The sequence below is a fragment of the Sus scrofa genome, chromosome 1 (assembly GCF_000003025.6).
Source record: "Sus scrofa isolate TJ Tabasco breed Duroc chromosome 1, Sscrofa11.1, whole genome shotgun sequence".
NCBI classification, from domain to species: Eukaryota; Metazoa; Chordata; class Mammalia; order Artiodactyla; family Suidae; genus Sus; species Sus scrofa.
In genome coordinates this window covers 129,830,467-129,858,298 of record NC_010443.5, presented here as the reverse complement: position 1 = coordinate 129,858,298, position 27,832 = coordinate 129,830,467, and the positions used below count along the sequence as shown (strand labels likewise).

Here is a 27,832-nt window from a genome sequence, read left to right as displayed (position 1 = left end):
AAGTTCCCAGGCTAGGGGTCAAATTGGAGCTGCAGTTACAGCAATGAGGGAACTGAGCCATATCTGCAACCTACATGCAGCTCATGGCAATGCCAGATCCTTAACCCACTGAGGGGGCCAGGGATCGAACCTGCATCCTCATGGATATTAGTCGGGTTCATTACTGCTAACCCACAAAGGGAACTCTCTAGGTGAATTTTTTAAAAAAGGTTTGAGAAGTATTGCTGTTTTGCAGATATAGGAGTTGCTTCATAAAATGTATGACATGATTCTGTGTTTAGCAGCTCCATTTATAGAGTGGATTCTCTACCCAATGATCGCACACTGCACTCCCCTTGACCTGTAAACACAATGATAAGTAATTCCATACAGCACATGACACTGTAAGAAAGCTTGGTGTTGGAATTCAGACAAAAAGACAACCTAGAAACTACCAAGAGAAAGAGATAAACAAACGAACCAGGATTTATGCTTCAATTCACTCTTCCCCAGCCTTGCCTATCACCAATAAAGTCCACAGTGGAAGGGGTGTTGCAGAACAGCACTGTAGACAGTGTTTGTCCCCCCTCCACCAATCAAATTCATTTGTTGAAACTGAATCCCCAAATGGAGGACATCTGGAGGTGGGGCCTTAAGGAGTGATTTAGTCCTGAGGGTTCCACCTTCAGGGGTAGAATGGTATTAGTGTCCATATAAAGAGACCCCAGAGAGCTCCCTTGTCCCTTCTGCCATGGGAGAGCTGTCTATGAACCAGGAAGCAGGTTTGCACCAGATACCAACCTTGCCAACACCTTGATCATGGACTTCCCAGGTCTCTCAACCTGTGAGAAACATCTTGTTCATAAGCCACCAGCCTATGGTATTCTGTTAAACAGCAGCCTAAACAAATTAAGACAGAAGCCACTGCACCAGTCTGATTTTTGGCTTCTTCTTGTCTCAGGATAGCAGTTGATGGGATTAGGGGACCATAAGGGGACAAGATGCTGACCTCATGAAGGACACCTATCCTCCAAGAAAGTCCCTCTAGAAGTGTCTCCATTCCCAACAGCATTGCCCTGGCCTGGCTCTACTCCACAACTGGGACCCACATTTCCGTTGTCCCAGATGTGGACTCGGTTTTCACCTCCCATTCCTGATTCCTCCCCTGTCTCTCTCACAGGAGTCCTGCTCCCTGCCCCCACCCTCCCTGGGTTAACCCATCCCTTGACACCTATCCTGAACTAGTACATCTGAAGTCAGTCCAATAAGATTCCCATAAGATTAAAAAAAAAAAAAATTCTTTATTTCCATACACAGCTCTAGTAACACAGCTCTAGTATTCACACACCCTGGCCTGGAGTGGGGAGAGAAAGCGAGGTGTAGTGAGTTTGCCTTGTCCCCAAGAGGGGTACGTAGCTGAGTCACCCTTCACTCGCAGCACAGACCTCAGAAGCCCCAGCTCCTGAAATCCAGATATCAGGATATAAGGCTAGGCTCACCCTGCTCCCAGAACGCACAGAGAGCTTGCTTGAAGGAAGGCAAGCGTTCTGCTCCTTTGTTTCCTGCCCACTCTCAGAACACAAAGCCCTTCTCTCTGGTGGGCATCTGCTGAACTCCAGGAGAATGTGTCCATTTCTTCTGCAACAGCTATACTAGGTCTCAGATACCCCATTTTGGAGCATCCCTGAGATCAGTTTCTGGAGGTACTGTTGACGCAGAGGAGGTAACTGAGGATACAGCTCAAAGCCCTCTGGAAGGGCAGAATTAGGAAGTTTATAGTGGAGAAGGTGCTGCCGAAGACCCTACAGAAAAGGAAAGAAACTTTATTTATTTATTTATTTTGTCTTTTTGCCTTTTCTAGGGCCACTCCCGTAGAATATGAAGGTTCCCAGGCTAGGGTCTAATCGAAGTTATAGCCACTGGCCTATGCCACAGCTCACGGCAACGCCAGATCCTTAACCCACTGAGCAAGGCCAGGGATCGAACCCGCAACCTCATGGTTCCTAGTTGGATTCATTAACCACTGTGCCACGACTCCAAAGAAGAAACTTTATGAAGTGGGTAGTGAGATCCTGTTGAGATCTCTGTTCCCCAAAACCTCCATTCTCCCCGACTCCAAGATGTGCCCTGCCCTACCTCATCTGTCAGCAGCCAAGTCTTCTGCAGCATGCTCCTGCGGGCAGCCTTCACCTCATCCTAGAGGCAGAACAGAGAGAGGTGGCTCCCAACCAAGGGCAGGTAACTAACATTGGCCTTGCCTGTCCTCACCTCCTCCCCTAGCTGCCAAGTTCAAATGCAGACTTCCTTCCTCCCTCTGGAGATAGGGATGCAACTTACTGAGCTCTTGGGGTCTTGGGAGAAGATGAAGCTGTTGACATGAGCCACAGCCACAGCATAGAGCACGGGGCACCAGCATGGACGGAGTGCACCAGTAACCAGAGCCCGGAAGTAGAGCTGAAGGAGGGCCAGGTTGTCTTCTGGAGGCCCCGTGTAGCACTCCAGGGACACAGGCAACTGTGACAGGGAAATGAGACATGATGAGGGTGAGAATGTGTATTATTGGACAACAGAGTGGATGGCTAATGGTCACGTGAACCAAATCATGAGGGCAGAGATCACAAAGATCAAGGCTAAAGATGACAGAGCTGGAAAGAGGGGAAACTAAGCAGCTGTGAATTTCTACTGCCATCACTATTTGTTTAATCTACTTAAACTTGTCATGTCATGTTCAGCTGTTCAGTTCTATCACCAAACCTTTGAAAGAGTAATTCTCTTTCTAAAAAATTATTATTTTTTGGTCTTTTGTCTTTTTAGAACTCCTAAAAAATTGTTCTTAATTCCAGGCAGAAATAATTATGAGTTAAAGTCCAGTAGTGTTTACTATAATGTTACTTAAAATAGCAAAAAATTAGGAAAAACTTTTGTGCCCACTAAGGGGTTCTGAGAATATAAGCTGGGACATACCTGCACAATGAATCAGTATATAATGATAAAAGTGTTGATTTCTTATACTAATGATGTGAGAAATGCTTATTACATAACATTAAAAGAAGAAATATTATGCAGTGATCCCAATTTTATAAAAATATATATGCACGGAGTTCCCGTCATTGCGTAGCAGAAACAAATCTGACTAGTATCCATGAGGATGCGGGTTCAATCCCTGGCCTCGCTCAGTGGGTCAGGGATCCGGCATTGCTGTGGGCTGTGGTGTAGGTCAAAGACACGGCTCCGATCCCATGTTGCTGTGGCTGTGGTGTAGGCCTGCAGCTGTAGCTCACATTCAACCCCTAGAGCCTGGGAACTTTCATATGCCGCAGGTGGGGTTCTTAAAAAAAAAGCAAGAAAACAAAAAACAAAACAAATATATATATATGTGTATAGGTAGGTATATACACACATATAAAAAAGACTAGGAGTTCCTGCTGTGGTGCAATGGGTTAAGAATCCAACTGCAGGAGCTCCTGCTGTGGCTCAGTGGAAATGAACCTGACTAATATCCATGAGGATGCGGGTTTCATCTCTGGCCTCATTCAGTGGGTTTAGGATCTGGCATTGCCGTGAGCTGTGGTGTAGTTTGCAGACACTGCTCGGACCTGGTGTTGCTGTGGCTGTGGTGTAGGCCGGCAGCTGTAGCTCCAATATGACCCCTAGCTTGGGAACTTCCATGTACCACAAGTGCTGCCATAAGAAGCAAAGAAAGGAAAATAAATAAATAAATAATAATAATAATCCGACTGCAGTGGCTGGGGTCACTGCAGAGGCTCAGGTTTAATCCCTGGCCTGGGAACTTCCATATGCTGTGGGTGCAGCCATTAAAAAAAAAAAAAAGAAAACAAAAATTCTTTAAAAGAAAAAGAAAAGTAACTCTTTAGAGCTTACACATTTATCTCCCTAGCCTGATATCTGAGGCTAAAACTTTATCAGCCTTGTTTCCAACAAGTTCCCAAACTGAAATCTGTTCTAAACTCCTTCCTCCTCCCATCCTGTCATATTCCTTCCTGACTCCGAGCTTTTGCATATGCTGTTCCACTAACAATCCAACTTCTTTTTTTTTTTTTTTTCTGTCTTTTTGCTATTTCTTGGGCCGCTCCTGTGGCACATGGAGGTTCCCAGGCTAGGGGTCAAATCGGAGCTGTAGCCACCAGCCTACGCCAGAGCCACAGCAACACGGGATCCGAGCTGCATCTGCAACCTATACCGCAGTTCACGGCAACACCGGATCGTTGAGCAAGGGTAGGGACCAAACCAGCAACCTCATGGTTCCTAGTCGGATTCGTTAACCACTAAGCCACGACGGGAACTCCTAACAATCCAAATTCTATCAAAGTTTCAGTGCCCAGCTCAATCCCTACCTCTTCCACAAACTCTTCTCCTTATGGGAAATCCACTTTGACCTTTCCCTTCTCTGAACCCTGACTTAACATCTAGAATCTTAATAACTGAGAACTAGGTTGGTTTTAGAACATCTCTTACCTAGACTACAGCACCTCACAAGCAAGAAGCGGTGCCTTGTTAATAATGATAAACACCTACCATATGCCACATGCTTCAGTAAACCTTTCTCACGGATTCCTTAATCTCCTCAAAGTCCTCAAGATAAGGAACCTGCGGCCCACCAAAGCTCCCTGCTGCTCAGGACAGCCTCCAAGGCCCAGGACAGGATGTCTGTGGTGGGTCTTGCTGGGCTGAGAAAGTACCTGGGTCAGAGGCAGGCCCAGAGCTCGCAAGGCTCCCACGTGCTCCCCAAAGAGGGCGAGGCGCAAGGTGGCGCTGAACCGACGTTGTAGGGGAAGGAGAACCAGAGCCCCAAAGAGATGGTCCCCAAAAGAGACAGCCTCAAAATGCTCCAGGAAATTGGCGTAAAGGTCCTGGAAAGATGCCAGGCCAGGAAGTGGGCAATCCAGGTTGAGCTTTGGTAGGACATCAGGCTGGCAGAGCCGGGCCAGGAGGGCGGCCACCAGACGTTGTACAGGGGTCTCCCGGAACAGTTCGCTGTCCACCAGGAACACACACATGAGCCGTGCCAGGCAGGCAGCAGGAGGCACAGCCCAGAGGGCCTGGGGACGCCAGCTCTCCAGGATTAGCACCCACTGCAGGGCCCTCATGGCTGTGCCCACAGTGTCAGCAGGTGGGAGCCCTGAGGGGGTGTCAGTGGCCCGGTGGTAGAGGTGAATCAATGGCAGGAAAGGCCAGTCAGTGGGCAGCAGTGGCTCCCTGGGCACAGGGAGCAGCAAGGCTGGGATTCGGTGTAGTTCCCCTCGGTACAAGGCTTGAGAGGCCAGCAGGCCAGCTCGGGCCAGTGAGCAGTGGGTCAGGTAGCAGCTGCGGATGCTGGGGAGGTCCCGGCAGGCCTGAGCGAGCAGAGCCCCTCGCCCACACCCAAGGTCCCCACTGCTCCCTAAGGAGAGCTGGTCAGAGAAGTCGGCTGCCTCCGGACCCCCTGATGCTCTTTCCCTGTAACAGAACCCAAAAGCCAAAAATCAGGGCTAGAACCAGAAGGCCATGCCAACTCTCCAGGGCTTCCCAGAGGTTCCTGGGTGGAATCCTCTCCTCCTTGTCCCCCTACTAGCCTTCCATGTAGAACAGTTAGGAGGATGGTCACTAGAGCGAGCTACAGTTATACAACTTCTCTGTGCCTCAGTTTCCTCATGGTAAAAGGGGGGTAATTATAATAATACGCATCTCATGGTACAGAAATTAAAATAGAGACAAATAGTTAAAGGAGTAACAGACAAAGAATAGGTACTGAGTAACTGTTAGTTATCACAGGCATATAGCTAGTTTATGTACCATTTTTCAGCCATATAGACACAGACGTCTCGCTAATTCTCTAGTGTGTTATCCTCAGCCTCACTTCACTAATGAGAAAATGGAAGCTCACACAGGTTAAGCACAATCCATGGAAGAAAGAATGCAACTCAAGTCTCCTGGACCCAAATTCAGGGTTGCCCTATTGACAACCACAGCAGCTTCTCAAACGGCTGAGTTGATGCCACCAAGCCTGGACTTACGGGAGGAACTCCAGCCGGAATGCACAGCTCAGCAGGAGCTCATGGGCGAGGTGCTCACTTCCAGGCAGCAGCCGGCCCAGCAGGGCCAAGGCCATGCCGTGATGGAGGGCAGCACTAGGGGCCGACACTGGCTGGAGTGTTGCCTGTGGACAGAAAAGGGGGTGGGGGAGGGGAAGAAATGCACAGAGCGGGTGAGAGGGGATAAAGCAAAGAGAAGTGAGGAAAAGAATATATGCTGATGGGCACAAATCCTGGGCGTGTCTGCAGGAAAGAAGGAACAGCATGGCCTGCAGAAGCAGCACAAATTCCAGAGAAGCTGGACAAGGATAACGGAGGGTGGGGGAGTGGACAGAGGTATGGGGGTTTGGGGGTACCCACCGCTCTCTGGGCCAGGGAGAGGGCCAGGTACTGCAGATGGTACTCGTGGCGCAGGGCCCATGCAGTGAAGGGTGTGAGCTGTGGAGCAACCTCGGGGGCCATGCATTGAAGGAAGTAGTTCTGGACACCTGGGGCAGCCAATATGGCAGCCAGCTGAGGAAAAGCAAGTTTGTTTAGAGTTAGAAGATAACTTTGATACTTTCTGGGGAGCTGCCCTTACCTTAGCCAAGCTCAAGAGAAAGGGGTGCTGGAAGAAGAGGCCTCCCTTCCCCAAGGGGTGCCCCCCCCCGCTTTCTGACTCCCACCGTCTTGGCCCTGTCTGGCTCCCCTAACCAGATGCCCAGCACTCACCTGGCCACAGAGCCCCTTGTGGATCCGGCCCAGGGTGTTGAAAAGAGAGAGCAGGGCTGTGAGGAATGGGAAGGGTGAGGCTGAGCCGGCCAGACTGAGATGGGGGGGACCTCCTGTGCAGCCCAGTGACACCAGGCTGGGGAGTGCTTCAGGGGCTGGAGCACAGGACTGAGGGTTGCAGAGAGGGGAGCAGCACCTGGAGGCAGAACAAAGAAGCTAAGGAGAGCTCTGGCCTGATGTGTGTCAGGCTAGAAAGAGCTGCCTGGTCTGTGACCAAAGCCAGCAGGAACTTGGCCATGCAGACCAGTGCCCACGTTCCCTGGAGCCCCCAGCTGTCTCCCACTAGGGATTCAGGTTCCTCTCAAGCTGAGGGGTTCCACCTGGGATGGACCAGGGAGCCAGACCCAGGAATCCAGCAAAGAACTGCCTCCCCCCAACACCCCAACCACATACACAGTCCCTACCTCAGGGAATCCCACAGGCTGCCCAGAGCAGGCTGGCTCAGCAGGGGCAGCAGCAGCTCCTCTGACAGGCGCTCCATGTCCTGAAGCCAGTCCCCCGGGCACAAGCCTGGCTGGAAAACCAAGAGACCCCCTGAGCTGGCGGCCCAGGATCTCCATTCTCCTAGACCCTGTGTACCCAGGCCGAGCCCACGAGTCAGTGTTTAGAGGCTTCTGCCTTCCAGATAGAGAGAGAAGATGCTCTGGCCCTCTGTCTAGGGGTCCTGAGAGAGCATAAAGGCTCCAGGGCGGCTGAGCAGTTGTTTGGGGTTCCCTGGTCCCCAGCAACATGGCTCCTTGGAAGCTGCACTGGATGTGGAGGTGGAAAGAGGAAGAAAGTTAGGAGGGAAAAGATGGAGGGGAGTTCCTGTCGTGGTGCAGCAGAAACAAATCCAACCAGGAACCACGAGGTTGCAAGTTTGGTCCCTGGCCTCACACAGAGGGTTAAGGATCTGGTGTTGCCATGAGCTGTGGTGTAGGTCGCAGATGCGGCTCAGATCTGGTGTTGCTATGGCTGTGGTGTAGACCAGCAGCTATAGCTCTGATTCAATCCCTAGCCTGGGAACCTCCATATGCTGTGGGTGTGGCCAGAAAAAGCAAAAAATAAAAACTAAAATTAAAAAAATTTAAAAAAAAAAGAAAAGATGGAGGGCAGGAAAGGGGAGACAGGGAGGAGGGTGGAATGCTAGGAAGAAGGCAGGGCACCAGGGCAGAGTGGAAAGCAGGCAGGAAGCACTCACCTGTTGGCTCCAGGCCTGGTAGTAGGCATCCATGAAGAGCAGGCAGGCAGGGGGCACTGGGCCCAGCGCACTCCACATCTCAGGTCTGGGCAGCAACTTCAAGGTCTCTCTTAGACATGGCTCCACAAGAGGCTGGAGCCCAGACACCTGTGTCCAAGTGATGGAGGAAGGGGTGGCCGACAGGCTGGCCTCAGCAGAGTCACTACAGGAGAGCCAAAAGGGGGCATAGTGAGGATCTAGCTGCCGGGACTCCCCACTAAGCTCTGGCCACCCTCTCCCTGTGGTGGAGCACTCCCGCCAGTCCCAGAGCTCTTGATAGGATATCCTTACCGGAAGTTCAGGGCTATTACCTACCTGCTGGGTTCAGGGGTGGTGCTGCTGGCTGCCAGGGTCAGCTGGGTGAGGAGAGTGAGCAGTGAGGCTATCCTCTGCAGGGCCAGAGGCCGAGGCACGTGGCTGCTGAGTTCCTTTGGCACAGCCTGAAGGGTTTGCATCAGCACAGGGTATAGTTCCCTGGGGGGGAGAACAGGGGCTGCCCTTCAATGTGAGAAGGGAGATGGAGCTATAAAACAAAGACACATGTAGTACGGTGGTGGCTCAGTGGGTTAAGGACTTGGTTTGTCACTGCTGTGGCATAGGTTCAATCCCTGGCCCAGGAACTTCTGCACACCGTGGGTGCAGCAAAAAAAAAGAAAAAGACACAAAGCAAGGCCCCACCCCAGGGGATCTGAGTCTGGCTAATGAGGAGCAGGAGGGAGAGGCCCAGGGCTGAGTGCTCTCGGAAGGCTTCAAGAGGGAAGGCTGGGGGCTGAAGGGAAGGATACAGCCCCTCAAGCTTTCCCCCCACAACAGGGCATTAAATTTTTATTTATTTTTGGCCATGCCCATGTGGAACCTGAGCTACAGCAGCAACATGAGCTACTGCATTAACAACAGACCTTTAACCCACTGTACCACAAGGGAACTCCAACAGGCAACTGAAGTCTGATTTCGCCAAGATACCAATGATGCTGTGCAGAGAATGTGATTAACCCAGCTCCGCTCCCCCCTCCTCTGGCCAGTCCTAACTCCTAAGTCATCTTCATTCCTTCCCGAATCACCTCTTCCTCACACTTGGTCTCCCTCCGAGCTTGAACCTTGAGCAAGGCTGAATCATCAGGTGAGGGCAGCGTGCAGAGCCACAGGGGTATGTGAGGGAGCCTACCCTTGCCTCGCCTCACCTGTATAGGTCACCGCCCTGGCCATAGCAGGCGGCCACAGCCCACAGACGGAAGGCCTCGGTGCTCAGCGTCTCCGCTTCCTCTGGGGGCAAAGCCAGTTCCTGGGGAGCCTCAGCTATAAAGCGGTACAGGCGACTCCGGAGATCAAAACCGCTCAACTGGGGGTGGGCAGAGAGGGTGGGGATCAGGGTCAGCTGGGAGCCCCAAGTTCCAGCGTCAGAGATTGGCTCACCTCAGCCCTGTTCCAGGGCCCTCTGGTGCCACAGGATCCTAGTTCTGGCCTAGGGTGAAAGTACCTCATCCCCTGCTCCCGCCCTCCTTCCCTCCCTTTTTTAGCAAGCACTTGCAGAGCATCTTTTCCAGGGCTACTTGGATATGGGTGATGGGTGCATATTTGTATGTGGCCCTTCTGGCCTGGGTCTAGGGATCAGGGAGGCTTCTCTTGGCATGAGAGTAGAGCAGGCCTACAGGATACACTAGGCTCCGACTGACCAGGTTTCTGCCTGGAGGTTTCTATTGCATTTCTGAGCAACTGGAATAGATACAAAGAGAAAAATGGCACAATTGGGCCACCGGAATGCAGGGGGCCGTACTTGCACCAACCCAAGCCCTGTGTCCTGCTCACCAGCCGGGCAGCAATGTTCCTACCAGCCGAGGCCAGGACACGAAGCAGTTTCATGGCAGGAGCACAGGGCACTCTGTGTAGACTGGGGGTAGGTCCCACCTCCATGCGGGACCAGCTGGTGGGCAGGAACTCTCGAACCACAGTCTCTATCAGCCGAGGGCACTCTAGGACCTGTGTGGGACGGAATGAAAAGGGAGGTAGGGAGGCTGAAGGTCAAGACCAGGCCCAGGTAGGCTCTTCACACCTTTTCTGTCTCCTTCTTGTTCTCACCCTTGTAGCTGACTCCAAGGAATGCCGGGCCAGGCGGATGAGCACAGCTAGGATGTCAAGGACCACAGAAGGTCCCGGGCAGGTCACCTCTAGCAAGTAGCGCAGCCGAGGCAGCAGATTGGTGGCCAAAAGACCCTGAGGATCAGAGACACAACCCACTGCCAAGAGCAACTGGGCCCCAGGCCTTGCTGAACCCCTCTTGCCCAGCATGTGCTTTCCCTGGAGGTCAAGGGACTGGGGCAGCTGCTGCAGCACTTTTACCTTAATGACATCATGTCGGGCCAGGTCAGATGGAGGTCGGTTTCCTTCCTCAGGGGTCTTCCTTTTTGCCTTTTCTCCTAGGGGCTCTGCATCCTCGTCTTCGTCTTCCTTGTCCTCCTGGCTGGGCATGAGAGGGAACACCGCAGCTCCAAGGTACCAAGAGAAGGTGCTGTCGAGGAGCTTCTGCCAGAGGAAGGGGTGGGGAAGAGAGAAAGAAGGGATCAGGCCAGGAAACCAGTGGAAGAGTAGAGAACAAAAGCCATCCATGAAGGACAGAGAGGCAAGGCTCCTGGACTCTGGGGCCTCTAGAAGAGGGTGACGCCGCCACCCTGTCCTCTGCTCTGCCTGGCAAAGCTTAGCAATGAGGGCAGGCCCAGCAGAAGTGGGGACCCTGATCCTTGAAGCCTCCCTCCCATGCCTGTTGTACCTCATCTCCAGGAACCACCAGCAGAGCCCGAAGAGCCCGGACAGCAGCTGCGATGACCCCCTCCACTCTGTCATCCAGGGAGAAGCGCAGCAGGAAGAGGAAGCCGGCATCCAAAAGGAGGTGCAAGACGCTGCCCACCAGCCGGTCCCCAAACTCACCAGCCTGGGCCTTGAGGGCAGAAGGATAAAACCTTGTTGAAAACCCTGAAGTTAAGAGCCTTTGTCCTAAATTCTTCACTTGCCCACCCAGGAAATCTGGGACTGTCCCTTTCCCAGGGTGCCCCACAGACAGCTGGTATACGGGACAATGAGTCAGAGAGACACAGGCAAGAGGTAGGAAAGCCTAAGGGGGGAGGTGGGGTGGGTGGGCAGGACCCGGGCCAGCAGTCCACTCACCCTGCTGATGACCTGGGCCAACACGTGCAGCGCTAGTGCTCTCTGCTGGGACACCTGGCTGCGTGTCAGGTGGAACAGCTCCTGAAGGGAGTACCCAGCTCTCTAGAGGCAGGGATAGGGAGTCAGAAGGAGCCAAGACCAGGGCAGCACCCACCAACAAATATGCAGCAACCCCTATCTGCCACACACTGAGTTAGGTGTCAAGGAAAGGAAGTGGTATCTCTTGCCTCTGCTCTCCATGGATCCTCAGACTGCTAAGAAAACAAGACTCGCATACAAGTAACCAGGGCATAAGGGAGCCTGGGAGGAATGTAGTGATCAGTGTTTGATTTGCAGCCAGAGAACAGGAGAAAGAGAGAAGGATGACCCGGAAAAGTTGATGTGCTCTCAGTGGAGGGGTAGAACTCTGATGGCCTAGCGTGGAGCCAAGGGTCAAAGCATTCCCTGGCGCAGGCCTCAGGAATGGAGCCCTGGAGGTCCCTGAGCACAGTGTGTACGTGGGGAGCAGGCAGCAGAATGTGCAGCAGGAGCAAGTGAGGCGGAGCTGCGGGGTCAGCAGGGACAGACGGTGGAAGGGCTCTCTTGCCAAGCCGAGGAGCTGAGACCTTATTCTGCGAACATTCCACGCACTAGGAGGCTTTCTGAGGCAAGGCACAGCCTGAGCTGTGCCAGAGGAAATCAGCACAGCAGCCCCATGAGGGAGAGAATGTCCTGACGGAACGAGTGGAAGACATGGCGACTGAGAAGACAAGAGGGAGTGAGGCTCTGCTCTAGGAAGTATTATGGCGAGGTGACAAACACAGAATTGGCAGGTTGTGAGTGACTGACTGGAATGTGAGGGAATGCAGAGAAAAATTTCAAGTCTAAGAACTGTAAAGACAGCAAGGCCATGAACTGGAATAGGGCGCACAGAAGGCCCAAGGCAGCTGAGCAGCGGTCCTTCTCCACATGGTTGTTAAAAGCACTTGCTGAGAGCTGCCTGATACCTGCTGGGCCCCAGGTCTCACCTCCGCCTCCTCTCCATGGTGGTGCAGGCCCAGATGGGTGGGAAGGTCCACGTCGGGGGCCAGCAGCTCTCCCTGAAGACTGAATCGGGCCTGCATCCTCTGATGGGGAGAGGAATAGGACCACGGGCTGGGGGCAGCAGCAACTTCCCCATACCCACTCCTCACCTCTCATCCCAGGCCTCTCAGGACTTAGGTCCTGCCTCTACCTCTGATGGGAATTGGGGTGCCTCTGGCCTTAGGGGCCAGGGAGGAAGAAGAGGGTGAGCAAAGGAGAGATGCTTCTCAAGCGCAAGGGAAGGGAAGAGCCTGAGTTCTGGGTGCAAGAGCAAGAGCCCCACTCAGTCCCACCCCCCTCACCCCAGTAGGCCAGGAGCCCCTTCTCACCTCCTGTGTCTGCTGCTGCCGGAGTGGAGGCAGGTCCTGGGTCCACTGGAGCTTCTCCAGCTCCACAGTGTCCATGTGCAGCCATTCTTTGTGGCGGGTCACGGGCAGTGCCAGAGCTGGGGACATGGAAGCAGAGTGGTATTCCCTATGGGGCTCAGCTCACAGATCCACTGGGTCCCAGCCATGACCTGGCAGCTGCCATATCTACCTCTGCCCAAGGGTCTGGCAGCCTTTGCCCTCAGCTGTGGCTAATGGTATGGCCCAGAGACTGGAATGTCCGAAACGGCAGAACACACTCAGTCCTGGGCTCTAGGCTCTTGCTGACCCCAAGGATTTGTTGGGAGGGGAAAGAGGAAAAGGAAGAAGAGAGAGGGAGCAGAGGAAGAAGGAAGGACCACATATACCAGGGGAAACATGGTTCTCTACACTTTGGTACCAACCTTCTTAAGGAGCGGGGGAATGGGGACAATGAGGAGGGGGCAGCTACACTGCTTCAGCGGAGCAAGATGGAGAAACACATACCTGCGACATCCTCCTTCCACACCCCACCCAAGCCCCATCCTAGCTGCTCTGCTGGCCTGGAGCTCACCCAGGGGCAGGAGGTTCCTGGCTCTCCTAATTCAATTTCTTTTTTGGTTAATCATTAAAAAAATAATCCAATTCCCGGAAGATGACTGCTCCCACTGGCCCCTGTGCCGTAGGTCTGGCACATTCAGAAGACTGGCATCAGACTCCTCCTCTCCCACCACCCAGGCTGCGCCATCATCCCCCCAACATGGAGGGCAGAGGCAGAAAGGACTGTGGGGAGGATGCAGCCAGAGCTGGGAGAGTGAAGGCAAAGGCAGGGGGCAGATGGTCTAGGGAGGCGGGGACCCTGCAGCCATCACAGTGCTCGGTCTCTGACCAGGGAAGGGGGAGACAGAGCAGGAACAGGACGAGAAGATGGGAAGCAAGCGCGGGAGGAATATATGCATCAGCAAGTGAAGACTGATTTCAAGCCAATAATGAAGATTAACTAACATTAGATGTTCACGGACGGAGGAGATTCTCTCTCGTCCCATCTGTCAGGCTTAGGAGAAGGAATATTTTCCTCTGCTTTCATTTCCCCAAAGTCCCCGCTTCCTTCAAACCTGGGGCTCCTGGCTCCAGCTCATCTTCCTGCCTGGGCTCCCTGGCAGAAGCTGGCATGATGAGCTCCTCCCCAGTGACCTCAACAGAGGGTCCTCCTGGCCTCTGCTCCCCGCTGGCCTTCTCTCCTGCTTGCTCGTGGGTACGGCTGGGAGATCTCAAGAAGGCAACCAAGCTGGGATCTAGAAGAAAGCATGGATGGAGCGGTGGCTGGGGGTAAATCCTCCTACAGACCTGAAACCTGCTGAACACTGCCTGTCTCTGAGGATCAAGGCCAAGACAAACCACTTCCCAGCCCTGGCCTGAGCTCCCTGGGCTCTCTTGGGGCCTCAATGACCCATATCTGTCACTGGGACCTGCCTGCCTACCTAGTCCTCCAGGCTGCAGAGTCCCCTAGCCCCCGAGTCTCTGCCTATCCCTGTGCTTGGCTCTAAGTCAGAGGTCAAAAGTAAGTGGCGGAGTTCCCATCGTGGCTCAGTGGTTAACGAATCTGACTAGTAACCATGAGGTTGCGGGTTTGATCCCTGGCCTCGCTCAGTGGGTTAAGAACCTGGCATTGCTGTCAGCTGTGGTGTAGGTCAAAGATGTGGCTCAGATCTCATGTTGCTGTGGCTGCGGTGTAGGCTGACTGCTCCAACTGGACCCTAGCCTGGGAACTTCCATATGCCTCCTGTGTGGCCCTAAAAAGCAAAAAAAAAAAAAAAAAAAAAAGGTGGGGGGGCTGTGGAATAAATGAATCAGAGCTGCACAAATATTCACTAAAAACCTAATACAGATTATGTTCTAGATCAGTGCTAGATACCATAGTTTGATGTTGTTGTTGTTTTTTTTTGTTCTTTTTTTTTTTTAGGGCTGCACTGGCAGCATATGGCAGTTCCCAGGCTAGGGGTGTAATCAGAGCTGCAGGTGCCGGCCTATGTCACAGCCACAGCCACAGCAACATGGTATCCAAGCATGGTCTGCGACCTATACCACAGCTCATGGCAAAACCAGATCTTTAAACCACTGAGCGAGGCCAGGGATCGAATCTGCATCCTCGTGGTTGGGTTTGTTACTGCTGAGCCATGACAGGAACTCCTTTTTGTTTTTGTTGTGTTGTTGTTGTTGTTGTTTTTAGGGCTAGATACAGTTTGGAACGAGACTGACTTGGCACTACTGTTTTGGTGAACGGAAACTAGGAGAGAGGTGTGGTACAGCAGAGCATCATACCAGAGGATAATGCAGTGGTTCCAGTGTTAAGTTCCATTACAGTAGTACAGTACACCTACCATGGTGGTTAAGAACACAGCCCACAAGACTAGACAGAACTAGGTTTACATCTCATCTGAGTTCATTAACTGAATATGGCACCAGCCTGTGTGACCTGGGGGAGAATTTCTTCGTTTTGAGCCTCAGTTTTGCTTTTTTCATAAATAAATGAAGTTAGTATCACCTGCCTCCCAGGAATAGTTTGAGGAGAGAATGAAATGCATTCATGTACCCTGCCTGGCCCTCACAGTAAGCCTTCCTCAGTAAGCAAGAGTCCCTTCCCAGCCTGGTCTTGGCAGGAAAGGCAGGTACTGTACCAAGCTGAGCCAGCAACCGCTGCTGTTCCTGCAGGATCTCCTCCGGAGCCATGGCTTGCAGTCTCGCTACGTTCTCTTCATGGATGGTCTGGGCTTCCTGCTCAGCCTCCTGGCTCCTGAGCCCCTTCCCTGTAACCAGATGGGGTCCCTGGAAGCTGCAGCTGCCCCATGGAAGCTGGCTGCCCTGTTCTCTGGGTGTGACAGCCTCAGAGGTCACGGCACCTGGAAGAAGTATACAATCAGTTTCATTGCCTCACCCTAGCTGGGCCTCCTGGCCCTCTTCTCCAATCCTGTTAGCTCTGGAGTCAGACGGAGGCCCCAGAGTTTTCCCAAGCACAGAGTGGAGACTCCCCTCGGTCTGGCACAGGAGTGTAGGCTCCCTGGGTTGGGTTGGGGTAATGAACTCTCCACTCATCCTTCCCCTTGGACTTCTATGAGACGGTTTCCCTTACAAACACCCTATCTCCTGACTCTCTTCTTGGATGCCTAGGCAGCCATCTGCCTCCAGGGACCAACTCCCAACTCTTCCGCTAGTAACTTGCATCATTAAAGGAATCTTGGGGAGTTCCCGTCGTGGCGCAGTGGTTAACGAATCCGACTAGGAACCATGAGGTTGCGGGTTCAGTCCCTGCCCTTGCTCAGTGGGTTAAACCATCCGGCGTTGCCGTGAGCTGTGGTGTAGGTTGCAGACGCGGCTCAGATCCCGCGTTGCAGTGGCTCTGGCGTAGGCCGGTGGCTACAGCTCCGATTCAACCCCTAGCCTGGGAACCTCCATATGCCGCGGGAGTGGCCCAAGAAATAGCAACAACAACAACAACAACAACAAAAAAGGAATCTTGGTCTTTAGTTTATAGTCTCCACCAGACACTTCTATCCCCTTTCTCTCTCCCATAGTAAAGTAATGACCTGCTCTCTCCCTGTACCTAAAACCCAGATATGGACCCAAGAGGCCGATACTCAACACTCTAAGTGGGGATGTGGGACAGCCCCTCTTTAGATGGCTCAAATGCACATCACATTTGAGGCAGGAAAGATGATATCCAAAGAAGACTCTACAATTCTCATAAAGAGGCTGAATCCAAGACTCTTCAACCCCAACTCACCCCCTGGTGGGTCCAAGGTAGACGCAACTTCTCTAACTGGTGGAATCTTGGCTTCAGACGCTCTCCTTGCTGCAATTTCCTGGGCAAAGATACTTCTCTTCCCAGATGTTGCTGGCTTTCCCTACAGGGCGAAAGGGAAACCCAGATGACTGATGTTCATTACTCTGTTCTCTTCCCAACCTCTTTATACCAAGGTCACTGGAACAAAGATAAAAGGGACTTGTTTAATCTTTGAGGGTCACAACCCTAGTCCTCAGAAAAAGCAGGGCTTTACAGAAAGCCCTGGGATCAGCTTGCATTTCAGCAAAACTCAAGGCTTCTGTCACCTGAATGAATCATTGATTTTTCTCTTCCCTCCCCACTTCCCTACTCTCCACCTTTAATTATTTAATTAATTAATTAATCTTGCTTTTTAGGGCTGCATCCTCGGCATATGGAAGTTCCCAGGCTAGGAGTCGAATCAGAGCTACAGCTGCGGGCCAACGCCACAGCCACAGCAATGCCAGATCTGAGCCTCATCTATGACCTACACCACAGCTCAAAGGCCAACGCCAGATCCTCGACCCACTGAGCGAGGCCAGGGATTAGATCCACATCCTTGTGGAAACTAGTCAGATTCACTTCCACTGAGCCACAGTGGGAACTCCATCCACCTTTATTTTATGATGAGATCTTTTCCATTCTACTTAAACCTTTTTGCTCCCTTTACTTACTGCCTGAATCCCTCAGGACATCTTCAGTATATAACAGGTACCTGCTACTTGCTCTGTACTAAGTACCATTCTCATCCCAGGTCCACATTGTCCCATGTCCATCAGGCACTTTTCTGGGTTGTTTCCCAGCCACTGAGAAGAGTGGTGATTGGGGCCACACACTCTGCTGCCTAGAGTCACAGCCCCCTTTACTTCTAACAGACTTGAGTTGGATTTCAGGCTCTTCTATCTATTACATGTGTGGTTGGACAAATTACTTATCATTTTCCTCATCTTAAAAATGGAGGACTTCCCATTATGGTTCAGCAGGTTATGAATCTGACTAGTACCCATGAGGATGTGGGTTTGATCCCTGGCCTCGATCAGTGGGTTAAAGGATTTAGCGTTGCTGCAAGCTGCCGCATAGGTTGCAGATGTGGCTTGAATGTGGCATTGCTGTGGCTATGAGGAAGGCTGGCAGCTGCAACTGTTTCAGCCCCTAGCCTGGGAACTTCCATAAGCCATAAGGAAGGAACCTTCCATCAGGTGAGGCTCTTAAAAAAAAAAGGAAAAATAAAAAAATAAAAAAAAAAAAAGAAGGAGATAATGATACCTGCTCTACATGGTTATTAGGATTAAATGAAGTAATGCATATAAAGTGCTTAATGTGGTGCTATTTTCACAATGGAATTGCTAACCATGATTAAGATAATCCTCCTGGGGAACTTCAAATGCACTATCATGGTGACATGACTGTGCTCTAAATACTATCTAAGATCACCTCTCCCTACCTGTCTCCCCTGTGAGCGATGGAATACGGGAGGGAAAGCAACACCACTGGGCACAGGCAGATTTACAGCCACTGAACTCGTATCTCGTTCCTGCAGCAACAAAGCACAAAACGGTGAAGATACAGATTTCCCCAGGGTGGACACTATCCCACTAGCCCCAGTTCCATATGACCAAAACCCCACTCTACGGAGTCATGAACTCACCATGCATCTCAGAACACAGTGATTCTAAACCAGCCCCTAATCTGAATGCAGAGAGATAAAGTCCCACCTTTCTGAATCACCCTCTACTCAATAAGGCTCACCACCCACACCCAACATCCCTGCTGCCCTAGGATGCCTCGCCCAAACCAGGATGAGACGCACAATAATCTTAGTCAAGACAGCAGTGATGTGCTGATCATGCCTGTTCAGCCTCTCTTCAGGGTCCTCGTGTTCAGGCAGGGGGCAGCCAAGGCTAGGCTTGGCTCTCTTTGGTGGAGCAGGAACCAAGGCTGGGGGCAAATCTGGGAGATCTGAGAAAGAAAAAACCCACATGTGAGGTTACTCATACCTTCTCAGGAAGAGATTGAGCACTAGTAGGAAGCCAAAGAAAGAAAGGCAGCTGTGGTGGGATCCTGGCTCAAGCTGTGTCACCTTGGGCAAGGTATTTAACCTCTTTGAGCCTCAGTTTCTTCATATGTAAAATGGGGCTGTAGCAACAGAGGTTACGTGGTTCTGAAATAATGCTGGGGAATCCATCCACATCAATAAGAGGGAGAAAACCCTTCTTTTCAACTTCATACCCACAGCCACTCACTGTCCAGCATCACCACATCCCGACGATCCTGCAGAGGAGGCTGGTCTGGGTTAGCATCGCCACCTTTCCTACTTCCTTTCTTCACCAGCTGTACTGCTGGGGTTGCACCAGCTGCAAGGAACTGACTCTGGAAGCGCAGCAAGTCCACCTCGGACTCCCCTGGCTTTGGTCTCGACAGCATCTTGGCACACCAGCTGCCTTCCTAGTGTGACTTTCCAGCACTGCTTCAGTGTAGGGGACTCACTCTCATTCACCCCTAAAAGCAATAAAGATGATGAGCCCTCTACCAGTGAGCCGAGCATCAGAGAAGGTTCTTTCTCCCTGAGTTCACATCAACTCATTTCTCCTCATTCATAACTTATCGCCATTCCCTCCTTACTTAGCCCTCTCTGATGCAGCTCAACAACAATATTTACTGCCGATTTAGGTTGTTTACAATCTGTGGATGATAAAAACTCCCATGAACAACCATAAGGGACCTAAGGAAAATGCCATCAGGAACCAGGCATATAAACGTGTCAAATCAAGGAGTGGTGATTTGGTGTCAAACTGGTGGGAACATACCTGGCCTAAGAGTATTCAAATTATTTAAAACCTTGGGCTATAAAAGATCGATATATATTAAGAAAAAAAAAACATGTGTATTGCTATATACTAGCAAAGAACAATCAGAAAACGAAACTAAGAGAACAATTCTATTTATTATAGCATTAAAAAGAATAAATTTCGCCAAAGTAGTTCAAGACTTTTTTCTGCAGGCTTCCACAACCGCCCCTAGGGCTCTACGGTCGCCGGAGCTCCTGGACCACCCGCATCAGCAAAGAGAAATCACCGAGTTTCAGCCTATGCCGCCAGAGAATGGGGGGCCATGGCTGGGATCTCCGCATCGACATGACCGCGGCCGCTCCTGGCCGGACCAAAGATAATGGGGACGGCTACGACAAAGAACTACATACCGTGTACCAGCCCCTTTCACCGAGATATCCTAAGGTCCTTCCCTCCAGCCAAGCCACTTACTTGATCTAGGACGTTCTGGGCGCTGCCATTTTGCCCCGCTGGGGCCGGGCTTCCGCCGCCTTCATTTCGAACTTCCGCTCCGCAACCCGGCCCCTCCTCTCCATGGCCTGGCCCCGCCCACTCTTGGGAAAAGGTTGCCCTTGCGGTGTTTTGGACGCTTGAACGCGAATATATTCCGCTTGCCGCGGTCTACCTCACTTCGTGAGCTCCAGGCAGACACTCGTAACATTCACTCTTCAGATGCATAGCCAGCACAAGCCTTTCTACACTCACAACACCCTTGACAGAGGCAAAGGGTTCCTCAGGCATCCTGCATTCACCAGCTTGGGTAACTGCATCCACCACTCCAGCACCCAAGCTCAGGGCCAGCACTTAGAAACCTGCATACACACGTGTGGCCTCCCCAGTGTGATTATGGGCGAGCAAGAAGCTAACCAGGAAAAAGGGAAGACAAAGCGCAAGAAACACTGCCTGAATGGTGATGAGAAGAGAGGCTAGAACAGCCTCACTGACTGCCAGGTGATTCTCTTCAGGGACATCCTGACTTTGCTCCTGCCAGTATCTCTACTTAGAAATCCTCCTTCAGAGTTCTTGTGGCTCAGCAGAAGTGAACCCAACAGGTATCCGTGAGGCTGCAGGTTCGATCCCTAGCCTCGCTCAGTGGGTTAAGGATCTGGTATGGCTGCAAGCTGCGGTGTAGGTCAGGGTTGCATTGCGGTTCAGATCTGCTGTGGCTGTGGCTGTGGCTTGGTCTGGCAGCTGTAGTTGCCTGGGAACTCCCATATCCCGCAGGTGGAGCCAGAAAAGAAAAGAAATCCTCCCTCTTTTTTCCTCCACCCCACCCCAAAGTCTTTTTCTTCCTTTAAGACCTAGTTGGAATCAACTATAAACTTTTACCAACTGGGCCTCTGCACTGAATTTTCCTGGAATCTTCCATCTCTACTACTTGTGTGCCATGTTGGGAACATACTGCTGACTATCACCTACCACTGGTTACCTCTTCACAAGCATGTGCCCTGTTCCCTGGTCTAGACTGTGGGTTCCTTGGGAGAAGTGGGCCTTCTGTTTTGCACCGATAATGCTCAGCACCCAGCATATTGCCATGCACACAGGACTTTAGTAAATTATTGCTTGGTTGAAGGCCATCTCGGGGAAGTCAATGTTAGTCCAGGAGTTCTCAAACTTTAGCAGGCCTCAGAAGCACCTGGAGGGCTTGTTGAACCAGATTCTGGGCCTCACCCGAGTTTCTGAATTGATAGGTCTTTGACAGAACCCAAGAATTTGCATTTCTAACAACTTTCCAAATAGTTTACAGAATCCTTCTTTAGGTTTCTTGGTTTCAGCTGCAGCAGTAAATTTCAGCTACTAGGATTTAGCCAACCTTGGGGTCCAAATGGTACTGGCTGGTCAGAAGTTACAGTGAATAGGGAGGAAAATTGGAGCCAAAAATGCAGGAAGAATGAAAGTATAAAATCATTATTTGCAACCACTAAAGAAATAATCTTTCCAGGCAATGATAATCAATGACTGATAAAACCATTAGGTAAAAGGTCGAGGAGGACTTTATAAGGATGGATCAGGTGGCCATTTTTTTTTTTTTCTTTTTAGGCGTGCACCTGTGGGATATGGAAGTTCCCAGGCTAGGGGTTGAATCAGAGCTGTAATTGCCCGCCACAGCAACAGGTGATCCAAGCCATGTCTGCAACCTACATTACAGCTCACGACAACACTGGATCACTGACCCACTGAGCAAGGCCAGGAATTGAGCCTGCATTCTCATGGATACTAGTCGGAATTGTTTCTGCTGTACCACAATGGGAACTCCCAGGTGGCCAATTTTTTAACTTACTGATGAATCTTTTTTCTTTTAAATTTTATTGAGGTATAGTTGATTTATAGTTTTTTTTATTCCCCAGACACACTTGCGGCATATGGAAGTTCCATATGCCTCGGGTGCCTCCACAGAGACAAGGCAGATCATTAGCCCACTGTGCCAAAGCGGGAACTCCTACAGTGTTATGTTAATTTCTGCTGTATAGCAAAGTGATTCATTTATACATATATAGATTCTTTTTCGTATTCTTTTCCATTATGGCTTATCACGGAGTATTGAATATAGTTCCCTATGCCATACTGTAGGACCCTGTTGTTTATCCATCCTATATATAATAGTTTGTATCTACTAATCCCAAACTCCCAATCCCTCCCTCCTCACGGCTCCCTCCCTCCTCATGGCCCCTTCCCCCTTGGCAGCCACAAGTCTCTTCTCTATGAGTCTGTTTCTCTTCTGTAAATAGGTTCATCTGTGCCATATTTTACATTACACATATAAGTGATACATGGTATTTTTCTCTTTCTGACTTACTTAGTGTGATAATCTCTAGGTCTATCCATGTTGCTTCAAAAGGAATTATTTCATTCTTTTTTATTTTATTTATTTATTTATTTATTTATTTATTTATTTATTTATTTATTTTTTGCCTTTTCTAGGGCTGCTCCTGTGGAATATGGAGGTTCCCAGACTAGGGGTCTAATCAGAGCTGTAGCTGCTGGCCTACGCCACAGCCACAGCAATGCAGGATCCAAGCCGAGTCTGCAACGTACACCACACAGCTCACAGCAACGCCAGATCCTCAACCCACTGAGCAAGGCCAGGGATTGAACCCGAAACCTTATGGTTCCTAGTCAGATTCGTTAACCACTGAGCCACGATGGGAACTCCATATTTCATTCTTTTTTATAGCTGAATAGTATTCCATTGCATGTATGTGCCACATCTTCTTTATTCATTCATCTGTCCACAGACCTTTAGGCTGTTTTCCATGTCTGTTTACTATTGTAGATAGTGCTCCTTTGAATATTGTTGTTCATGTATCTTTCTTAAGAAATTTTTTATTAAAGTATAGTTGATTTATACATCTTTTTCTTTTTTTTTTTTTTTACGGCTGCACCATGGCATATGGAAGTTCCCAGGCTAGGAGTCAAATCAGCTGCAGCTGCTGCCCTAAGCCTCAATTACAGCAACGCCAGATCCTTAACCTGTGGAGCAGGGCCAGGGATCGAACCCAAACCCTCCTGGATACTAGTCTGGTTTGTTACCACTGAGCCACAACAGGAACTCCTATATATCTTTTTGAGTTGGGGTTTTGTCTAGATTATTTGCCCAAGTGGGATGCAGGATCATTTGGCAACTCTTTTTTTAGTTTTTTGCGGAACTTCCATACTGTTTTCCATAGTGGCTGCACCAACTTACATTCCCACCAACAGTGTAGGAAGGTTCTCTTTTTTCTACACCCACTCCAGCATTTGCTATTTGTAGTTTTTTAAGTTATGGGCATTGTGCTCAGTGTGAGTTGATACCTCATGGTAGTTTTAATTTGTTTTTCTTTATTTTTATTTTTGTTTTTCTATTTTTATTTTTTATTTGTCTTTTTGCCTTTTCTAAGGCCGCTTCTATGGCATATGGAGGTTCCCAGGCTAGGGGTCCAATTGGAGCTGTAGCCCCCAGCCTACGCCAGAGCCACAGCAACTTGGGATCCGAGCCGCGTCTGCAACCTACGCCACAGCTCACGGCAATGCCGGATCCTTAACCCACTGAGCGAGGCCAGGGATCGAACCCACAACCTCATGGTTCCTAGTCGGATTCGTTAACCACTGTGCCATGACGGGAACTCCTGATTTGTGTTTTTCTAATAATTAGCAACGCTGAGCATCTTTTCATGTGCCTATTGGTCATCTGTATATCTTTGGAGAAATGTCTGTTTAGGTCTTCTGCCCACTTTTCAGTCGGGCTGTTTATTTTTCTTTTTCGGTCACTTCTGTAGCATATGGAAGTTCCCAGGCCAGGGATCGAATCTAAGTCACAGCTGCAGCAATGCCTGATCCTTATCCCACTAAGCCAGGCCGGGGATGGAACTTGCACCTCTGCAGCAGTGGAGAGGTGCAAATTAAGGATCCAGCTGCTGTGGCTCAGCTCGCTGCAGTTGGATCCTTAATTCACTGTGCCAGAGGGAACTCCCAAAATAGTTTGGCAGATCAGCAGGTTAAGGATCCAGTGTTGTCACTACTGTGGCTCTGGTTACTGCTGTAGCCGAGGTTTGATTCCTGGCCCAGGAACTGTCACATTCTGTGAGTGCCACGCACCACCCTCCCCCCAAAAAAGGAAAAAAAATAAACCAGGATTTGGGTGTTTGGTATGCTCCTTACTACTGGGGTGTCTTGCTTTTCGGCCCCTCTCAGCTGACAAAGGAAATATAGGTGTTTACTGTTATCTGTACACATGTCTATAAATATTTCTATATGTGACCATCTGGATATATATATGGATGAGCTTTTTTAAGTCTGTTACAGATACACAGTGTAATATTTGCAGCTGAAATTAATTATATGACTAAGATTTGCTTTCAAAAACTCTAGCAAAAGAACAAAAAAAATGGGATAATAAAACACATTTGGCTAAGATAATCACTGAAGCAGAGTGATGGGTACATTGGGGATTCATTATGCTATTCTCTCTTCTTGTGTGTACGTTTAAAGTATTCCATAATAAAAAAAAGTGGGTTTTTTTTTTTAATAAAGCCATAAAAGCCTCAGTTGCCATGTTGCTATTAAAGCAGGTCCAGTGCCAGGGCCAGCTCATCAGGATGGGGCTGAAGAACGGGTGCTGTGGAACTTAAGGAAAAATAGTTGACATAAAACAAGACACAGAGACATTTATCTTAAGTAAAGGTGGGAGCCGGGGGACTCAAGGTCTCAGGGACCAAGAGAGCCAAGGACTCAAGAATCCACACTGCTTTTATTGTGCTCTTTAGATGAGATCAAGTGAGGAGTGGCTATGGGTGGAGGATACAGGGTTTGTTTACTATTATATAAGTTCTTTTACTATTTAAAGGCCACTTAGGTGGGAAAGGGTTAAGCTCTTACTCTGACCTCTAGGCACATAACAGTACTTAAACTTAAGTCACTTATGCCTTTAAGTCTTTGCTCTTAAGCTTAAGTCATTTACCAGTACTGCAACTGTTTTTCAAAGCAGGAAGATGGGATAAAGTAAGACAAGAAGATGGGATAAAGTAAAGAAGGACAAGATGGAGTTTTCAAGGAAACATGTCTTGCGACAGTCCAGGAGTTCCTGTCATGGCTCAGTGGTTAACGAATCCGACTAGGAACCATGAGGTTGCAGGTTCAATCCCTGGCCTTGCTCAGTGGGTTAAGGATCTGGCATTGCCGTGAGTTGTGGTGTAGGTTGCAGATGCGGCTGGGATCTGGGGTTGCTGTGGCTCTGGTGTAGGCCGGTGGCTATAGCTCCGATTCGACCTCTAGCCTGGGAAACTCCATATGCCGCAGCAGCAGCAGCCCAAGAAATGGCAAAAAGAGAAACAAAACAAAACAAAACAAAACAAACCAGGTCCACGGAGTTCCTGTTGTGGCACAGCAGAAACTATTTGGACTAGTATCCACGAGGATGCAGGCTCAATCCCTGGCTTGCTCAGTGGGTCGGAGATCCAGCATTGCCATGAGTTGTGGTGTAGGTCAGCAGCTGAAGGTCCGATTCAACTCTTAGCCTGGGAACTTCCATACACTGTGGATGTGGCCCTTAAAAGCAAAATAAAATGAAATAAAACAGGTCTATAGGAGTTCCCTTGTGGCACAGTGGGTTAAGGATGCAACATTGTCAGTGAAGCAGCTCAGGTTACTGCTGTGCCTCAAGTTTGATCCCTGGCCCAGGAACTACCATGTGCCACAGGTGCAGGCCACCCCTTCCAACACACCAAAAAAACAGCAGGTCAAAGACAGAAATACAGGGGGAGTTCCCGTCATGGCTCAGTGGTTAATGAACCTGACTAGTATCCATGAGGACTCAGGTTCAATCCCTGGCCTCGCCCAGTCGGTTAAGGATCCAGCATTGCCTTGAGCTGTGGTGTAGGTAGCAGACGTGTCTCGGATCCTGTGTTGCTGTGGCTGTGGCGTAGGCTGGCAACTACAGCTCCAATTTGATCCCTAGCCTGGGAACCTCCATGTGCCTGTGGGTGCAGCCCTAAAAATACAAAGACAAAAGAAACAAAAAACAAAACAAAACAAAAAAAATAGAAGTACAGCCAGCCAGATACATGGCATTCACACACACTATCTCGCATATGAAACTTCCTTTCAGGGCCATCCCGAGGTGCAGTTTTGAAGAGGACAATTATTTTTCTCCTGCACATTTGGACCCATCTGCTGTTTGAGAAACCCCAACCTTACTGCTCTCTTCCTACTTTTTAAATCTGCTTTTGGAGAAAAACCTGATCATTTGAAAGTCCCTTTTTCAGAGTGTGGTCCCTTCTAGGAATTTACTTTCTGCTTCATCCTCAACTGGATAAGGAGTGGCATTGTTTCTGGTGTAGGAAGTTCAGGCAAGAAGTGTTTGGCAGGTACAACAACTGGCCCCAGTGCCCCTGACATCATATCTGTAAGGTAGTTTTCCCCTAACCCCAAAGCTGTGGACTCCCTGCCTTCTCTAAGGTGATGAGGAACACGGCCTGCAGCCTGCCCCATTCCTTACATGGAACTTCCCAACTCTTACCTCTTTAACCAGTAGCTGGGAAAGAATATAGTCTTGGTCACAGGGCCAGCAAGACTGCTGTGACCCCATGAATTACCTTGGTCCCCCACCACTCCCTGAGATGGGGACAGAAAGAGGAGTCCTAACTCTAAGAAAGCTGAAGCAAGCTATTTCCTAAGACTGCTAGAAGTTGCCATTGAGAAGTTCTGCTGCCATGGGCAGGTGGGTTTTCTTTCCTATTTTGTCTTTGTCTTCTCTCTTTTTCTTTTTTGGCTGCCCCTAGGCATGTGGAGTTTCCAGGCCAGCGATCAAATCCAAACAGCAGTTTTGACCTAAGATACAACTGGGGCAACTCCAGATCCTTAACCCGCTGTGCTGGGCCGGATATCGAATCTGAGTCCCAGTGCTCCCAGGATGCTGCCGATCCCATTGCACCACAGCAGGAACTCCTATCCTTGTCTTCTCTATATACCTGGCCTCCTAGGACAGTTGTGGATTATAAAAGGCAGAGATTGGGCAGATATGTATTTCACATGATGATGCCAAAGCCCAAGCTATCTCCACCCATAATAAGGGGCTGCTCTTGGCCCTTCCTCTCCCCTGGGAGAGATCATAGCTGGCTCTGGTTCTGTTCTGAGGACAGGAATTCCTGGGACAGCTGCTCATGCATTAGGTCAAATACATTTCCTGTAGATTTGATTAGTTTCCTTCCAAGCAATGCATTTACCAAAGGAAGGGAGATTTTTGCAGGCATGTATTTGCACAGGCAGCCAACCTCCTCCAGTCACACACACACACACACACACACACACACACACACACACACACACACACATATCTTCTCCCCATCCACCCACAAAGCGCCAGTCACATTTAGAGTTTGCACAAATGCACACCCTCCCTCATACATCACAATGCACACCCTCTCACCCACCTACACACCTCTTCCACAAAATCACACCTGCTCACATACCCTTAAAGTATATTCCCGGAGAGAGAGAAAGATGGGGGAGATGGGTAAGAAGAGTGGGTTGTGAGGGCTTGGGAAGGCAAGCACTCTATGTAGGAGCTGGAAAGTCAGAAGACCAGGAAGCCTCAGTTCTCCCTACCCTGCAAGTAGAAATGCTAAGAATTGAGATGCATTCAGTAGCAGGGATTGAGGAGGCAGGCAGTCAGGGCTCCAGGCCCCACATGGTCAGTGTGCTGCCCCAGGGTGACAGTGATGTGCCTCAGGCCTGCAGCTGAGGTAGGAAGTTTGTCAACTCTGTGAGTGGAGAATGCAGAGGTATCCATGACATGTGCCAGAAGCCCATTTTGCTTAATGGCAAAGGATGGTCCTTGGCCTGGGATTCTCATCAGAGTTCAGGAAATGATGAGGGGTGGGGCTGTGGAGATGAGGGAAGAAAAGGAAGTGAAAGGCAGGGGTTTGGGCTCTAGGTTCGACATCCTCTGGGAGAGGTCTTTTCAGTATCAGCCAGAGTCAACAGTTTCCTTTCCCTAGAAACTTGAAGTCCCCTCCAGAGAGGAGAGGTGGGGGGTGGGGGAGGACCTTGAGAAGTGTGGAGGGCTCAAGTGCAGGGCTGCAGCAGCCAAACTGCCGCAGTAGCTGGGGCCCCAGTGAATCTGGCTTCAGCCCCAGATTGTT

At 50.2% G+C, this 27,832-nt stretch overlaps 1 protein-coding gene across 3 annotated transcripts; it reads right to left on the bottom strand.

Moving 5' to 3' along the window:
• Positions 1,261-19,743, bottom strand: RPAP1 (RNA polymerase II associated protein 1). Of its 3 annotated transcripts, XM_003121581.4 has the most exons (25): positions 19,647-19,743; positions 18,630-18,885; positions 18,197-18,345; positions 17,831-17,920; positions 16,348-16,468; positions 15,245-15,466; positions 13,682-13,861; positions 12,552-12,667; positions 12,168-12,266; positions 11,161-11,262; positions 10,766-10,933; positions 10,339-10,521; positions 10,078-10,212; positions 9,808-9,978; positions 9,183-9,340; positions 8,317-8,475; positions 7,963-8,164; positions 7,187-7,296; positions 6,723-6,918; positions 6,372-6,524; positions 5,994-6,136; positions 4,680-5,436; positions 2,317-2,493; positions 2,116-2,175; positions 1,261-1,781 (listed from the first exon to the last, which is right to left on the bottom strand). In XM_003121581.4, exons 2-25 carry the CDS (start codon positions 18,808-18,810, stop codon positions 1,632-1,634), a joined length of 4,182 nt encoding a protein of 1,393 aa, XP_003121629.2. In that variant the 5' UTR covers positions 18,811-18,885; positions 19,647-19,743; the 3' UTR covers positions 1,261-1,631. The 3 variants fall into 3 exon arrangements, with proteins under 3 accessions (XP_003121629.2, XP_020953082.1, XP_013848604.2); XM_021097423.1 differs by lacking the exon at positions 19,647-19,743 and having other exon boundaries at positions 18,616-18,756; XM_013993150.2 differs by lacking the exons at positions 1,261-1,781; positions 2,116-2,175 and having other exon boundaries at positions 2,369-2,493; positions 4,516-5,436.